The 17962-nt window shown below is 45.9% G+C and overlaps 1 protein-coding gene across 3 annotated transcripts in view; it reads left to right on the top strand.

Annotated features, from left to right (window-relative positions):
* The window catches only part of MASP1 (MBL associated serine protease 1), a 75987-nt gene extending 60807 nt beyond the window's left edge, over nucleotides 1–15180 (top strand). The window contains exons 11-16 of one of the 3 annotated variants that reach the window (XM_016227991.3): nucleotides 7438–7572; nucleotides 10000–10113; nucleotides 11496–11681; nucleotides 12149–12216; nucleotides 13717–13816; nucleotides 14265–15180. In XM_016227991.3, coding sequence (XP_016083477.1) covers nucleotides 7438–7572; nucleotides 10000–10113; nucleotides 11496–11681; nucleotides 12149–12216; nucleotides 13717–13816; nucleotides 14265–14455 — 794 coding nt within the window. In that variant the 3' untranslated portion in view covers nucleotides 14456–15180. Of the gene's footprint in view, nucleotides 1–2554; nucleotides 2819–3912; nucleotides 6559–7437; nucleotides 7573–9999; nucleotides 10114–11495; nucleotides 11682–12148; nucleotides 12217–13716; nucleotides 13817–14264 lie in introns of those variants that run through there. The other 2 variants (XR_003760901.2, XM_016227989.3) reach the window with 2 other exon arrangements.
* Nucleotides 15181–17962: the final 2782 nt, after the last annotated feature.

Here is a 17962-nt window from a genome sequence, read left to right as displayed (position 1 = left end):
CTTCCATGGTGCTACTCCCAGCATTTGGCCTAATAGTGAGACAGAGAGCCCTCCTTGTCAGTGCTTTCCAAATTAGGTGAGTTACATTGGGGGCCCAGAAAGCAGTAATCATTTCCATGTTTAGCATCCCACGAGGGTCATGTTCAGTCCAGATTCCTCTGTACAGAGGCCAGAGCCTCATGCTGGCTGAAGCCCAGTAAGAATAGACATTTGTTTAGAGAACTCTCTGTTTTCCCTGTTGTTTTCCCTGATGAACAGAGACAGAGAGCCCCCGGCCTGACATGGCCTAGTGGAAAGGGCACAGACCTAGGGGACAGTGGACCTAACTTCTAATTCCAGGTCCATCACTTTTTTCTTTTTTTAAATCATATTTGTTAAGCACTTACTGAGTGTTGGGCACCGTTCTAAGCGCTCGGCTAATCAAGTTGACCATAGTCAGTGTCCCAGAGGGAACTTACAGTCTTAACCCCCATTGTATAAATGTAGTAATTGAGGCACAGAGAATTTAAGTGACTTGCCTGAAGTCACACAGCAGACAAGTGGCAAAGCCAAGACTAGAACCCAGCTCCTTCTTTTTCCCAAGCCCATGTTCTATCTACTAGGTCACACCACTTAATAATTAATAATTACGGTATTTGTTAAGCACTTACTATGTGCCAAGCACTGTTATGAGCACACTTGCCTGCTCTGTGTTCTTGGGCAAGTCACTTAGCTTCTTTGTACCTCAGTCTCCTCATCTGTAAATTGGGGAGGAACATGTGTTCCTCCCCACCTCAAATTGGGAGCCCCATGTGGAACAAGGACTGGATTTGATCTGATTATCTTGAATCTACCCCAGCGCTTAGTACAGTGCTTGGTTCATATTAAGTGCTTAATAAATGCCACAATTATTGTTATTATTATTATCAACATCATCGTCATCATTGAGGATACATCTGCCAACAAGATCAGTGCCCTAGGCAGGAGGCATGGTGTTCTGAATTGGTGAGGTACTCTCCAAGACTCCCTTGCTTTTCTCAAAGAACAGCCCTAAGAAAAGGCAAAACATCACTGTGATCCCCAAGTCACTTTGGGGATTTAGAGCTTTGTCAAAGGAGCTGGCCAAAAGATCAGAAGTCTCTCTGAGGGAACAGGACAGATTTGCAGAAGGCTGCTGAGAAAATTGTGGTCAGAGGAATTTCAGAGTTGGTCAGGGTGGAGATTGAACAGTGACTAGAGATAAGATAGAGTGTGTGAGGTGGAGTGGAGCAAGAGGTCCACAGAATTTGATGAGTGAGAGTAATCAAGCATTGGAAGAGTCATCAGAAATGCCACGGATATTAAAGTCCCCAAGGATCAATGTAGGGATGGTGAAAGAGAGAAAGAATGGGAGAAAGGGAACAAAATGTTTCAGAAAGTTTCAAGAGGGGTGGTAGATGACCATGACCAGTAACTGGAGTGGGTGGTCGAGGCAGATGATATGGGCTTCCAAAGAAGGGAAAGCTAGGGATAGGGGAGGTGGAATGGTACAAAAATGGCACTGGGGAGCAAGAAGGAAGCCCACTCCTTCCCCTTACCCAGTGAGTCTTGGGGAGTAAGAGAAGATGAAGCTCCCTCTGGAAATAGCAGCGGGGAAATTGAATGCAGGTCCTTGGGTCCTTGAGAGTAAAGAAGCAATGTTTAGGAGTAAACAGACAGCTCAGTTGATTTGAAGTCAAACAGCTGTTCACATATAAAAAGATGGGTGTATGTCACTGGGACATCACTCCTGTCCTGTGTTCTCCTATGTATTCTGACTGGGCTGGAGGCAGGAGGGAAGCAGAAGCAGGAAGAGGCGAGGTGAAGGAATGGCCTCTTCTCAGCATTAGCAGTGTCCTGTCAGGTGTTCCAGTGTAGGATGGTACTAGCTAACCGAGGCATCTCGGGAGTGAGGGATCCCTCTGTCTGAGGGCTGCTCTGTGTCCTGGCAGATATTTGCTAGGTGGTCACAGAACCATAGAGACCCTATGACCCAGAACACTGGGAAGGAGTTCTATAGTGCCCTCCTGGGCTGTCCTAGCACCCAGCCAAATGTAGATCTTATCACCATGTGTCTGGTGGACAGGCATGTGAGTGTTGAACTAAATTTGTCTTTAGCAGCAATCAACTCTTACTATGACTACTCTGTGAAGTTCTACATAGCCTAGCCTTGCAGCTCTGAAAGATGGTTGATGTTTACCGTGGGCCAGAGAACACCCGGACCAATCAGTTAATGGTGTTTATTGAGCACTTGCTGTGAGCAGAGCACTGTACTAAGCACGTGGGAGAGTACGATACAAAAGAGTCGTGAGACACATTCCTTACCATCAAGGAGCTTCCGGTCTAGAGACTAGGCCCAGAGTACAAGTACCTTGTGTCCCCAGAGGGCAAAAAGGGCTTGTCCCTGGGATGTTGTTGGCCAAAGGTAATGTAGCATGTGAAATCCATTAGGCGAGCAGATGATTTTCCTTCTAAAGCTGCCAGAAAATCAAATGCTAATTAAAGCCCCAGAAATTTAAGAGACTGGGGGACAAGATTCCTGGCTTCTCGCTCACAGCCTGCTGAGCATGACCTGCCTGACACCTGGATCCTGTCAGAGAAGTACACTGCCACCACACCAAGAATCCACACCAGAGAACCAAGACGACCCAGGGAGGGATGGCTTGGACTTGTATCGGGCCTGCCAGGCCAGCTCTGGAGACTGGCTCAATGTGGGCAGGGGGAGCCAACCGCAGGACACCAACTGGGAGTTTCGGGGTGTGCCCGTGATGGGTGTTTCCCTCGGTGGAACGGCGCAATCCAGACACTTCCTCCCTTCAAGGTACCATCGGGTTCCACGGTGCAATGATGGGTGGTGCTGGGAGGCGCTCACACATCATTGCAGTAGATTATGCCTACTGACCAGCTCAGTCCCCGGTCCCCATAAGGCATTTTCCCACCAACCCCTTCTAGAGGTCTAATAATAATAATAACTGTGCTATTTCTTAAGTGCTTACTGTGTGCCAAACGCTGTACTAAGCACTTAGGAGAGTACAATGTAACAATAAACAGACACTCACTGTGTGCAGAGTACTGTACTAAGTGTTTGGGAGAGAAGAGAAGCAGTGAGGCTTAGTGGAAAGAGCACGGATGGATTTGGGAGTCAGAGGTCGTGAGTTTTGACCCCGACCACCACTTGTCAACTGTGTGACTTTGGGCAAGTCACTTAACTTCTCTGTGTCTCAGTTACCTCATCCGGAAAATGGGGACTAAGACTGCGAGCCCCATGTGGGACAACCTGATAACCTTGTATCTACCCCAGCGCTTAGAATAGCGACCCTAAGGCCCAGAACACTGGGAAGGAGTTCTGCAGTGCCCACCTGAACTGCCCTAGCACCCAGCCAAATGTGGATCTCATCACTGTGTGCTTGGTACATAGTAAGTGCTTAACAAATACCATCATTATTATTACAATATAACAATAAATAGACACATCCCCTGCCCACAGTGAGCTTACAGTCTAGAGGACGAGCTAAGGAGCACTAAATACTCTGCCCACCTCTTGTTTGTCAACCCTATCCTACTAAACAAGAGAAACCTAGGCACCGAGAGGAATTATAAATTCCCAGGCTCACTCGGTGACCTTTTAGGAACAGACCCCAGGAGTCTGATAACCCGAAACCTGAAAGACCTCCTGACCTCCTTCTAAAAGGCCTTTCCTTATTTTTCTGGCAGAAATAAATAAGTTCGGTGGGGCAGAAAGGAGGGTGGATAGAGAGATTGAGAGGGGGAACTGTCTTAAGCTACCAGGAACAAAGAGGCTGGCATAATCTACAGAGCATCGAATGTCAATTTTCCCTGGGGCCCTTTCAGTTTCCTCTGACCATGACTCTCTCTCTGTCTCTCCTGTTCCCCTCCCTCTCTCCCTCTTTGCAGTGTGCGGCCAGCCGGCCCGCTCCCTGCCCAACCTGGTCAAGCGGATCATCGGGGGCCGCGGGGCGGAGCCAGGCTTCTTCCCCTGGCAGGCCCTGATCGTAGTGGAGGATACCTCACGGGTGCCCAATAACAAGTGGTTCGGGAGCGGAGCTCTGCTCTCCGAGAGCTGGGTGCTGACGGCTGCCCACGTGCTGCGCTCCCAGCGGCGAGATCACACCGTCATCCCCGTCTCCAAGGAGCACGTCACTGTCTACCTGGGCCTGCACGACGTTCGGGACAAATCGGGCGCCGTCAACCGCACGGTGGCTCAGGTCATCCTGCACCAGGATTTTGACATCCAGACCTACAACCATGACATCGCCCTGGTCCGGCTGATGGAACCCGTGCCCCTGGGGGCCCATGTCCTGCCTGTCTGCCTCCCCGAGCCCCAGCCAGAGGGCCCGCTCCCGAACACCCTGGGGCTCGTGGCCGGCTGGGGGATCTCCAATCCCAACGTGACCGTGGACGAGATCATCAGCAGCGGCACACGGACCTTGTCCGACGTTCTGCAGTATGTCAAGTTGCCCGTGGTGCTGCATGCCGAATGCAAAGCCAGCTATGAGTCCCGCTCCGGAAACTACAGCGTCACCGAGAACATGTTCTGTGCCGGCTACTATGAGGGCGGCAAGGACACTTGCCTGGGGGACAGCGGCGGGGCCTTCGTCATCCAGGATCCCAGCAGCCAACGCTGGGTGGCCCAGGGGCTGGTCTCCTGGGGAGGCCCTGAAGAATGTGGCAGCAAACAGGTCTACGGAGTCTACACCAAGGTCTCCAACTACGTGGGCTGGTTGCGAGATAAACTGGGGCTCCCCGATGCTCTAGGAGTGCATGAGCCGGAGTGATGAGTCCCATCCCAGTGGATGTGCCATCGGACTCCTTGAAATCTCGGCTCCTGTTCCACAATGAGACGTTCCCCCCCTGCACACTCCAGTCATTCCCGGATGCATGCCACACTTTGAAAGAGAAGGGGTCCCCCACAGGCTAGAGAGCCTGGGGTCTGTGAGTGCCCATTCTCTCGCACCAACCGGATCAGGTTTCTCTGGACCTCTAGTGTCTGTTGGACTTAGTTCAACCCACTCTCTATCCACTCCGTAGTCCACTGACGTTACTGGCTCTGTGGCAGGGTCTGTGGGCTTTGATCCCGTGGCCGTGCCTGTGGCCCACGCTATGGGTGGGAAGCTGGGGTCCCATGCATGCCTGTGTCTCCTTTCCCTCCCCACCCTCCTGCCTCTTCCACACAAGGTGTTATGGCTCTCTGAGTTTAGAAATGAGTGAGTCTCGAGCTGTGCAGTCTGCAGGTGCTGCCGACGCTTGGCTGACTTTGATGGGGAGCCAAACTTCAAAACCCCACGTGCTAAGATGCACTCAGATTGGCATTTCCGCTGAGAGAACAGAGATAATCAGGCAAGCTGCATCTCAGGTAGTTTTCCTACTGTGACCGTGATCCCAACCTCCCTCTGGGAATGCGGTAGCAGATGACACCAATTAATCCATTCAATCGTATTTATTGATGAATGCTTACTATGTGCAGAGCACTGTACTAAGCGCTTGGGAGAGGACAGCAGAAAAATAGGCACATTTCCTGTCCACAGCGAGCTGACAATCAATGAATTTGTCACCTAGATCAGCTGGCTCCAAATTCCAAAGGCAGCCACTGGAATATCAATGGTAGATGTACCAGTAGATGGAGAATCAATCAATCAATTGAGCAAACAATCAATCAATTGTATTTATTGAGCACTTACTATGTGCAGAGCACTGTACTAAGCAGTTGGGAGATTACTCTATAAGAGAGTTGACACACATTCTCTGCCCACAGGGAGCTAGAAACCTTTTTGCCCCAAATCCTACTGACTCCTCCCACCTCAATGAAAGTCGGAGATAATAATAATAATTCATAATTATGGTATTTGTTAAACTCTTACTATATGCTGAGCACTGTTTTAAGCACTGGGGTAGTTACCAGGTAATCAAGTTGACCCAAGTGGGGCTCACAGTCTTAATCCCCATTTTACAGATGAGGTAACTGAGGGCCAGAGAAGTGAAGTGACTTGCCCAAGATCACACAATGGACAAGTGGCAAAGCCGGGTTTAGAACCCATATCCTCTGACTTGTAAGCCCATTGCTCTTGCCACTAGACCATGCATCCAATCAGCTCACTCACCTGCTCATACTCTTCTACCATCCCTTACTTATCTCTCTAAGTTTCTTACTCTATCACCTGTACTCCATCATGGACTGAACCAAGAACCAAAAAGTACACAGAGACAGTCTTTCTGCCCCTGACTTATCTCCCTACTGCTACCTCTGCTTCCATTCCAAGAGCCATTGTGAAAGTTCCATCCACATCGCCTTGCCCTGGCCCATTTCAGAGGAATTTAAGCATGCACTCCAGATAAGTAGCCGGCTTCAAAGAAACCTTCGGAAAGCATCTATTTTTCTAATCAGCTGATCATAACCATGTACAAGAGTATGCAATGCATTTGTAGAAAATATTATATTTTTTATATTTCATATTGTACGCTTTACCATTTTGTCAGGTGTCTAAACCCTGCAAATATCACTGGGGAGGCTGAAGTAGAAAATAAAGCCCCTGTGAATTCAAACTCTCTGCCCTTAGAGGTTTCATTATGGGTTCTTCTTTTTCTGAAGGGTAACTCTGTAAGGTCCTGTTTCCCCTACTCCTTCTGACCAGGAACTTCCTCTTCACTGAGTCAGCAGCTTCCCCCATGAAACCAAAACCTACATCCTGTCATTTATTGAGCCATGGCTGGGGACCACAAGGACATATATCACCAGGCAGGAGGGAATTGCTTCTACAATGCTGCATCCAAGGCTCGAGGGCGGGGTGGAGGGTACTGGGGGGAGTGGAGACATTAATTGCCATGGCTGACCCTTAGATCCATTCATAATTAATCATAATCAATCACAATTATTGAGTGCTTATTATGTGCAGAGAACTGTACTAAGCACTTGGGAGAGTACAATACAACAATAAACAGACACATTCACATTCCAGGGTGGGATGCCTCACACCTGCCTTTACCGATGACTGGCGCTCCGTGATCACAAGTTTTAATAATGATCAAAATAATAATGGTGGTGCTTCTGAAATGCTTACTCTGTTCCAAGCGCTGTACTAAATGCTAGGATAGGTGCAAGGTAATCAGGTCAGACACAGTCCCTGTCCCAAGGGGGCTCTTATTCTAGAACCAATGGAGGGGGGCACTGGGAGGAGGATAGTAGGGCAGAATTGTAGGAGGTAGGCAAGATTCAGGAGGTGGAGGGAGGTCTCCTCCCTGAATCCTTGGCCCCACCCCTTCTCCTTGTGGAAAAGGGAAATGGCTGAGGAGAAGAAGGGAGAGGGGGAATAGTAGAAAGTTTTCCTGGGGTCTTCTGTGTCTCACAAGGCTTGGGATTAAAGCCTTCCCAAGTCAGTCTCCCATAAAACCATTTCCAGAGGCCTCACTCTTTTCCCCTTACAGTGTGTGGAACCCCTAAGTTCTCCAGGACGCAACTGGCCAGGATTGCCCAAGGACATCCCGCCCAGAGGGGGATCTCACCGTGGATCGCCATGTTGACCAGACACACGAGACCGTTCTGCGGGGGCTCTCTCCTAGGTAAGATGAAGGTGGGAGGAGAGTGTCGAGGGGTGGGGCTCTCTTCTGTACACCCCCCTCCAAGACTGACTACATGATTCCATCAGAGGGGGCAAGACGCAGTGTCATCTAACTTGTGTGGAGGATGCAGCCAGCCCCAGAGAAATAAGGGAGAAGTTCCCTGGGGCCTGCCCGGACAGGAACCCATTGTCTTCTGGCCCTGCAGTAAGGCAGACAGAGCTATTCACCAGATTGTTACTTGGGAGACAATTTTTCCACTTTGAGGCTATAAATCTTGCTCTTTGCTGTCGGCCCCTAGTCTGACTAGAAGCTCCCTCCCTCTTCCTGCCAGACACTAATGTTACTGCACAGCTGCCCAACTCTCTCCAACACAAGGAGATGAGATTTTCCTGTAGAGCAATAATTTGCAAAGCAGCCAGGGAAAGGAAGGATTCTTGTTACAGGGCAAAGGACTGTATGGGTTAATGGCTGCAAAGAGATTGCCTCCTCCAGACACAAGGGAAATTCCCTGACAGAGTGAAGTTTAAACCATCTTCCAACCGCAAAGCTGATCACCAACTGTTTTCTGTCTTGCCCAACCTGTTACCGTATAAACTGGCCTTCGTTTCTTGCTAAGGATCCTCAAATAGACCACCTACTCAACAACCAGCTGCCCTGAAACCACTTTCCCCCCCACCTTAACTTTTACCTACCTGGTTTCCTAACCCTGTTTACTCTGAAAGAAAAACATTTTGCTGAAAAGCAGTTGGCTTTATCCACTTCCCGTAAGAGGGCCCAGTTCCAACTTGACCAGGGCAGCCCTTTGGTTTGGTTCCAGTGACTCAAGTTTCAAACCATGCCTTCAAAATCTCCTGTTGCTCATCCTATCTGTCCTCTACTTGGATCATTGAAAACTCTAACTCTTCCCCCACAACTTCCCAAAAGGCTGAGAGACATGTAACTCCGAGAGATTCCAAGTAGATCATACAAAGACTGTGGGGCACCCAACAAGGAGATGGATAGTCCTGTATGGAAATCCACAAAGTCCTCTCCAACCTGTCCTTTAGTCCTTGAAAATCAATCCCTGCTGCCTAAGAGCTAACTAAACCTGGCAAATAAACTTGTGGTGTCTTCTGGACTTTCCCCAAGAGAGAGGCAACGTGGAAACTGGGAAACAATGTGTCCTGGGGCTTAGACAATCAGGAACCTGGAGCTGTGAGATGGCATGCCAGGAAGCTGAAGTGGCAAACTGAAAAGGCTTCAATGCACCTTTTCCCTTGCATACATCTCAGGGTTAATCCTTGGACTCTGTGGGTTCAAAGTTTTTTGTTTTATTTTGTGTTCTGTGGTATAGTAAATGCTTACCATGTGCCAGTCACTGTTCTAAGCAGTGGGGTAGATCGGAGGTAATCAGCTTTGTCACAGTCCATGTCCCACATGAGGTGCAGTTATAACCTCCATTTTACAGATGAGGTAACTGAGGCTCATAGAAGTGAAGTGATTTGATCAAAGTCACACAGCCGACAAGTGGTGGAGCTGAAACTAGAACCCAGGTCCTTCTGACTCCCAGGCCCATGCTCTATCCATTAGGCCACACTGCTCCAAGTTGGAAATGGTCCACAGGTTCCAGCTGACGGAGCATCTGTGGACCCAAGGATTCTGGGGAGGTAATCTGATTCTTGATCCACCACAGGGATCAGTGGCCCAATTCAATTCTAGAGCCCTGGAGACTAGAGTCAGATTTTATTGAGGCCTCTAGAGTGGGAAGCCACTAGCCAATCGATCTTGGCCTAGCTACTTCTAACTTCCAATCAATCTCACTACTTTCCACTTCAAGACAGAAGCACTCAAAATGGCCTACCTCCCTGGAACCAAAGGTTTGTGTGAATTTTTGTCAGTAAAACTCTGGCGTGGTGGAATGGGATATGGACACCCGGCTTCTTCAGCAGGCACGTCATTCCTGGTTCCATGCCAAACATCACGTAATTGTTCAAAAACATGGGAGCAGCTGGTGGTCTTTCTCGTTATAAACAGTCAAGAAAGAAGCCAGCTGGTGGGAGCCTGATTGAATGGGACTCGGTAAAGCAGCCAATTAGGATTTAGCTTTTCCCAGGGTTAGTTTTCCACATTTCGGCTGACTGCTCTCCATTGAACCCAGTGGATGTGGGGATGGGGGGATTGGGAATCAGCACCCCAGTTGCTTGAACTCTGTATTGGACCTGTAATTTAGGATTAGTCATTTGCTCTGACTCCATTCACCCACCCTCAAATCAGGTTTACTGACCTGGGATTGTGAACCCAGGAATTCAAGTCCCAGTAGTTTTTGGCAAAGGGCCAAAGGTGCTAAGAAAATGCAAAACATTCCTCCTCTTAGAAAGGAAGAAAGATGTCCCGAAGCTCTAGTCTACAGGAGGCTTTTGCAGTATATTCACATCTTTTGTTCTTTAGGTAATAAATGGATTGTGACAGCCGCTCATTGCCTTCATCGACAACTGGAGTTAGAGGATTCAGTTTTGGGTACCTCTGACATCCTCAGCCTCTCAGATTTCAAAGTAATCTTGGGTGAGTAAGAGAAAGAGAAACCTATATCCAGAAGCACAGTTCAGGGAATGTAAGATGACCTTTAAGCAGAACCCACCACATGATTTGAGAAGTGGATTAGTAGCGAGAAGAAATATGGTCTTGTGGAAAGAGGTCAGACCTGGGAGTCTGAAGACCTGGATTCTAATCTTGACTCTGCCACTTGTCTGCAAGTCACTTAACTTTTCTGTGCTTCAGTTACCCATTTGTAAAATGGGGTTTAAGACTGTGAGCCTTGTATGGGACAGAGCCTGAGTTCAACCCAACTATCCTGTACCTATTTGGGTGCTAAGTAAAAAATTTTTTAAAAATTATGGTACTTGTTAAGTGCTTACTTTGTGCCAAGCACTGTTCTAAGCACTAGGATAGATACAAGTTCATCAGGTTGGACACAGTCCCTGTCCCACATAGGGCTCACAGTTTTAATCCCCATTTTACAAATGAAGTAACTGAGGTAAAGACAAGTTAAGTGACTTGACCAAGGTCACACAGCAGACAGGTGGCAGAGCCGGGATTAGAACTCATGACTGTGTGACTCCTAGGCCCATGCTCTAGCCACTAAACCATGCTGCTTCTCTACAGTACAGTAGACTACTGCACTGTCTCTGGGATATAACAGGTGCTTAATCAGTACCATAGAGAGAACAATACCATAAAAAAGATAATGGCACACATATCACCTTCTAACAGTAGTGGCATTTGTTAAGCCCTTGCTATATATCAAGAACTGTACTCAGTGCTGGAGTAGATATTAGATAACTAGCTTGGAGACAGCCCCTCTCCCAGAAGGGGCTCACAGTCTAAGTAGGAGAGAGAACAGATAGTCAATCCCCATTTTGCAGATGAGGAAATTGAGGCAAATAGAAGTTAAGAGAATTGCCCATGGACTCTCAGAAGGCAAGTGGTAGAAAGGGATAAGAACCCAGGTCCTCTGACTCACAGACCTGTGCTCTTTTCACTAGACCACACTGCTTTTGGCTCCCAATCCACCTCTCAAATTGTATGGTGGTGAATCAGTGGAAAAATATAACTACCATCATCAACTACAAATGGCAATGACCGGTAAAGTGATAAAAAGTGAAATGAGAGTTCCCTGAACCTATCTCTTCCACGAATGGACTTTAGGTCTGTGAGCAAGTTTCTTACCTTCCTTGTACCTCCGTTTCCCCGTCTCCAAAATGAAGTGACAAGCGTCTTCCCAACTTCCTCACAAATGGAGATTATGGAAGTCACCACAACTCAGCATGTGAAAGACTCCCCAAGGACAGCAGCTTATTGAGAATTTCATGGAGCAATCTCTCCAAGGAAGGGGAATTCTCCCTTCTCAAACCCTCACCTATTTCTCCTATCTTTTCCTCACCCAGGCAAACACTCGACATTAAAAAAGGATGACACTGAACAACATCTCTATGCAAAGAAGATCATCTTCCACCCATCCTACCAGGCCACCACTTTTGAGAATGATCTGGCTTTGGTGGAGCTGTCAGAGCAGGCAGTACTGAATGACTACGTGATGCCCATCTGCCTTCCAGATGGGCCCCAGCAGGAAGGTAGATGCCTCATTTGCTGCCTCTTATAGAGCAGAGTTCCGCTTCATCAGCCAGATCATCTCCACTCTGTAAGCGCCCCAAGCATCTGCAGCTAGTAACTGGTTTGGACCAGCTCTGGATAGCATACCTGCCATTTTCCCTAGAGTTTTTCCAACTATCTACATGGGGAGGTGACATGACCTAATCAATCAATCAATCGATGGTATTTTTTGAGCACTTACTGTCTGCAGAGCACTGTACTTAAGTGCTTGGGAATGTATAATTCGACAGAGTTGGTAGATATGTTCCCTACCCATGCAGAGAAGAAAAGTGAACTTCTCTTTCAGTTGAGGCCTAAAACCACCCCTTCTTCATCTGCCAGTTGTCTTGGATTCACTTATCAAGGTGAGGGTGGCCAGGATGATGCTTTCCCCTGGGGAAGTGAAGGAGATGGCCCAGATGCTCATATAATTTTCTCTTACTTTCAGGTACTATGGTCCTTGTCAGTGGCTGGGGAAAGCAGTTCTTACATAATCTCCCGGTGTCCCTGATGGAGGTGATGTTAAATGTGTCCCATATGCAACAGAACGCCCCAGGGCATTTGACAGATTTCCTCCTGTTTTTCAAAGTTTTTCAAAGGGATTGGTGAGAGAAGTAAAGCAAGTTCAAAAGGGAGAGAAAAGGATTCTCAAAACCCAGATTTCTTCCTCATCATTTCCCCTTGACAGAGACCAATTGTCAGTGATATTTACTGAGCACTTACCATGTGCACAACACTGTACTAGGTGCTTGGGAGAGTACAATGCAATAGATTCAGTAGACACATTGTCTGCCCACAATGAGCTCACAGTCCAATCAATCATATTTATTTATTTTAATTTTTAATGGTATTTGTTAAGTTCTTAGTATGTGGCAGGCACTGAATTGGTGGTAGAGACAAGACAATCTGGTTGGACACAATCCCTATCTAACATGGCACTCACAGTTTTAATCCCCATTGTACAGGTGAGGTTACTGAGGCACAGAGGAGTTAAGTGACTTGCCCAAGTTCACACAGCAGACAAGTGGGGGAGCTGGGATTAGAACCCAGATCCTTCTTGTTTCCCAGGCCCATGGTCTTTCTATTAGGCCACGCTGGGTGCTTACTGTGTGTGAGAACCCTGTACTTACTGCGACTACTGGCCTATTACAACTCTGAGCCTGAGTAAACATGTGGGTTACACAATGATCAGGATAGCCAGTCTCCTAAAGCAGTTCTGTGTTCTTGGAGACTTGTGAAATTCCTCTTGGATATCATCAGACTGATTCCCAGCTGGGCTGTCATTCACCAGTGAGCAAATATGACTGCTTATGCAACAGATTAAGAAAGCAAAGATGTAATCCAGTGACTTTGGATACCTCTGATGACCCAGATAAATGAATCCATTCATTGGTTTTAAGAAGATGCAGAGGTTAAATATCACATGCCCTAAACTGATAAACAGAAACTGACTTCTGGTGTTAGCATTTTCCATTTTATCAATTATACATTTTTTTAAATGCCTTATTTTTCCAAAAGACTTTATATTATTACTTTATCACTAATCAATCAATGTCTTTACTGAATGCTTACTGAATGCAGAGCACTGAACTAAGCACTTGTAAGAGTACAACGCAAAACAGAGTTGGTAGACATTTTCCCTACCCAAAATGAACTTGTATCATTCACCCAAACCTTAGGTGGGGCAACTGAGTAACAGAGAAGAGAAGTATTTTGATCCAAGGTCCAATGTAGGGCAATAACAGAGGTAGGATTCAAACTCAGAATTCTAGGCTTCCAGACCCATTATTTATGATTTATGGCTTCTCCCTCCCATCATCACATGTCTCCAAGAGGGGTCAATGCAATGGTGACTCCCAGGTCATAGTTCAGACTACCTTTATCTTCTCCAAGAACTTGGGAATCGTGGTAGGAATCAAAAGCAAGAAGACAGGGAGAGAAGGTTTGGGGGCCAAGGAGAGAGTTCAAGAAGAACAAGAGTTCATAAAAACAAACAAAAGCAACCTTACATTCTAGATTGAAGTCCCAATTGTGGATCATAACACTTGCCAGGAGGCATATGCCACACTGCAAAGGAAAGTTTCAGAAGACATGATCTGCGCTGGAGAAAAGGAAGGTAACTCTGCCCCTTTCTCTTCTGGGTAGAAAGCAAGAAGAAAGAGAAAGCCCTACTGAGGTTTCTATAGGCGGTAGCGGAGACTTTGACTGGGATCAGTGGAATAAAGCAATTCGAAGGCTCGGGAGATGGAGATTAAGGTAGTGTCAAAGATAGTTGGCAGTGGAACTAGTTAGCATCACTAAAAGAGTCAAAGGAAAAGAGCATGGAGAGGAAGTGCTGGGGGAGAAAAATTTTGGAAAAGATTGAACAGCCTTTTGGGAGTGCCTAAGGAAGGAGTCAGATGAGGCCCACAAGACACCACCGAGAAAAGGGTTGCACAACCCCCTAGCTATTTTTTCCACTGGGCCTAGGGTTGGTGCCTTTGGTTGAGTCAGAAATCATTTCTCCAGAAACTATATGGATGGCCTCTCTGGACTTCCCCTCACTCACCTTTCTTCTCCTTCAGGTGGGAAAGATGCTTGTTCCGGTGATTCTGGAGGCCCCATGGTGACCCTGAACAAGCAGAGAACCCGATGGCACCTGGTGAGCACTGTGTCCTGGGGAGATGGCTGTGGAAAGAAGGACAGATATGGAGTGTATTCCAACATCCACTGGAATCTGGCCTGGATTCAGAAGGTTACTGGGATCCAGAATTAGGTTTATATCTTCTTTCAGCTGCTAAAGGCAACAGAGCCTCCTCTGTCCCCCGCTCCGTCCTTCCTTGCTCTTTAATAAGGCAGTGCTTGCTTGCTCTTCGTCAACCACTGACTTGGACAGAAAATGTTCTGAGTACATTTTCCCTGATTGTAATGTGTAACTGCTTCAGGAGTGAATCCCCAGTTTATCCCCATAGCATTCAGCCCTGCTTTCTAGGGAAGACAGCATCCCTTACAATCAGCAATAGTTTACTAGAGACCATATTTTTAAGCTCTGGTCTGAACCGCTCTAAGTGAAGAATGGTTCATACTAAATCAGTCACTCTCTGGCTTGGTTGAACTGGGGAAGACCAAAGAATTACCAGTCAGAGTCTGAAGTAAGAAGCCTGACTCAGGGACTAGAAACTCAGGAATTACAAGTTCAAATTTGACTGCATCACAAATTTTGAGTTATTTGAACAAGTCATTTAATATTTCTGTTCCTTACTTTCCTTACCTGTAAAATGAGAATGATACTGAACTACCTCATAAGATTGTGAGAAAAATTGGCAAGAACAATCATGGAGAGATTTTCAGAGTTAAAATAGCATAAACGTGTTCTAACCAATAGTTTCCTCTGGTTCTGTTATTTGCTGTCTCAGAAGAGTGGAAAATGAACTTATTCTAAGTCCCCCACATTGTGGAAAAAAGACATTAAAGTGATTAAAGTTCTCCATCTATTGAAAATATCTTTGTTGTCATTGCTGTTATCTCCAGTAACCACAGTCTTCAACATCTCCTCTATTCTCTACTCTGCAACCCTGACTGAGTCTCCCAGCTCTTATCATTCACTCAGAAAGTTTGTAATGCTCTCTTTTGGTGGTCTCTCTCTCTCTCTTTCTCTCCCTCCCTCCATTCAGAAACCAAACTTTTTCCCTCAACCTTGTCAATCAATCAGTCATATTTATTGAGTGCTTACTTTAAGCTCACTGAGGACTGGGAATGTTTCTGTTGTTTTACTGTACTCTCCCAAACGCTTATTACAATGCTTTGCATACAGTAAGAGCTCAATAAATACTACTGAATGAATGAATGAAAGAATGCTAAACATTTGGAAGAGTACCATGTAACAGAGTTGGTAGACATGTTCCCTGCCCACAACAAGCCTACAGTCTAGAGGTGGAGAGAGACATTAATATAAATAAATAAATAAATAAATAAATAAATAAATAAATAAATAAATAAATAAATAAATTATGGATCTGTACATAAGTACGTGGGGCTGAGTGAGGGGTGAATAAAGAGTGCAAATCCAAGTGCAAGGGTGATGCAGCAGGGAGAGGGAGAAGAGGAAATGAGGGCTTAGTCAGGGAAGGCCTCTTGGAGGAGTTGTGCTTTCAATAAGGCTTTGAAGATGAGGAGAATGATCATCTGTGGAATAGTGTCATCAGTGTCTCCAATCCTCACTGAATGATAAATAAGGATCACCTTCAACTGGGTACCTCAGATCTACTACTCTATACCTAATGATTCTCTCTTTAGTCCTGAATGCCCAGCTGTCTATTTTCCCTGTTTTAGGGGTTTGCAATTTAGTAATTTGTTCTGAGTTAAAAATTCAGAACAAATTAATAAATTGCAAACTTCTAAAACATTTTAACTCCGTTTTAACTCACTTCCTTTTTTACCTGTGCTCATAAATTTTCTCATTTCCTGGCTCTCCTGAACTTCCTTCAGATCTCTTCGCATCACTCTTCTGGGAAATTAATCATGCACTACTGTCAGTCAGTCAGTCAAACATATTTATGGACTGTTTACTGTGTGCAGAGCACTGTACTAAGCCCTCGGGAGAGTAAATATAGCAATAAACAAATATATTCTCTGCCCACAATTAGGTTACTGGAGACCCAGAGACTAGAAAGTATTCTAAATGGTTCAACAGTGCTGTAAAACTCCTGATCAAATATCCTACCCTGAACATCCTGGGCTAAGTGAACTTTCTCAGCTCCCTTGAATGGATCGTCTTCCTTTTCTTCTGCTTCCTTTTGACCTGCCTTTGAAGTGTAGATAGTGAGCAAATGGGTGGGAAGAAGTCCTCATTCTTTGTGGACTTATAGCTGTTGGTCCTCTACAAATGCTCTCATTACTATTATAAGCAGTAATGATCAGATAAGACTAGCATTGATAAGGAGGCTTGTCTTTGGGGTAAAGTAAACACTGAAACAAAAGTCTTAATGGGGTTAAAAGCCACTTACTCTAAGGATTATTGACTTTTCTTGTTTTATTGCCTTCCTTTGCTGTATGGGGAGGAAATGTTACATTAAGATAGGATTGGCAATAAATTGTTAGCTCTAGAAGATGTTAGAGAAACTTGAGAAACTTTCAACCTAGAATAGGGACATATTCTCTGAAGCTACTTAGAAAATCATTTTGGGTGGTGATAAGTAGGAAAGTGGGAAAAGGATCACCCTCTTCCAAGTGTATAAAAATATTAATCAATGGTATTTATTGAGCATTAACTGTGTGCAGAGTACTGTTCTAAGATGGAGACAGACATTAAAATAAATTACAGATAAGTGCATAAGTGCTAAAGGGGTACAGATCCAAAAGCACAGGCGAATCAGAAGGGAGGGGAAATAGGGGAAATGAGGGCTTGGTTGAGGAAGGCCTCTTAAAGATGTGATTTTAATGTGACTTAAAGCCATTGGCAAGGAGTTTCTGTTTGATGCAGAGGTGAATGGGCAACCACTCAAGGTTCTGGAAGAGTAGGCAGGTGTAGAATGAACTATTTTTTTTAGAAAAATGACCTGGCCAACAGAGCTTGGTAAAGACTGGAGTGGGAAGAAACTGTAGGCAGGGATGTCAGGGAGGAGGTTCATTCAGTATTCAAGAAGAAACACAGTAAGTGCCTGGATCAGTATGGAAGCAATTTGGATGGAGAAGAATGGGTGAATTCTAGAAATGTTGTGAAGGTAGAACTGAGACTACTTCATGACAGAGTGAACATGAGGATTGAATATGAGACTTTCGTCAAGGATAATGCCAAGGTGATGGCCTTATGAGGAAGATAGAATAGTGGTTTTGTCTACATTAAGGGAAAAGCCCGAGGAGAAAAGGATCTGGGTGGGTATATGAGTTCTGCTTTGGTCATGTTAAGTTTGAAGTGTCAGCAGGACATCCAAGTAGATATGTCTTGAAGGCAGGAGGAAATGTGAAACTGCAGAGAAGGAGCATGCAGAGAAACAATATGGCCTAATGGATAGAGTATGGGCCTGACAGTAAGAAGGACCTGAGTTCTAATCCTAGCTCTGCTACTTGTCTGCTGTGTGACCTTGGATAGGTCACTTGACTTCTCTGTGCCTCAGTTCCCTCATCTGTAAAATGGGGAGTAAGACTGTGAGCTCCCTGTGGGAAAAGGACTATATCCAACCCGAAATGCTTCTATCTACCCTAGGGCTTAGAACAGTGCCTGGCACATAGTAAGCACTTAAAAAAACCACACATTATTATTGTTCTTTTTGTTGTTGTTGTT

Source organism: Ornithorhynchus anatinus, chromosome 7, assembly GCF_004115215.2.
Source record: "Ornithorhynchus anatinus isolate Pmale09 chromosome 7, mOrnAna1.pri.v4, whole genome shotgun sequence".
Classification (NCBI taxonomy): Eukaryota; Metazoa; Chordata; class Mammalia; order Monotremata; family Ornithorhynchidae; genus Ornithorhynchus; species Ornithorhynchus anatinus.
The sequence above is the reverse complement of the archived record's forward strand: the minus strand, read 5'-3'. Positions and strand labels throughout refer to the sequence as shown.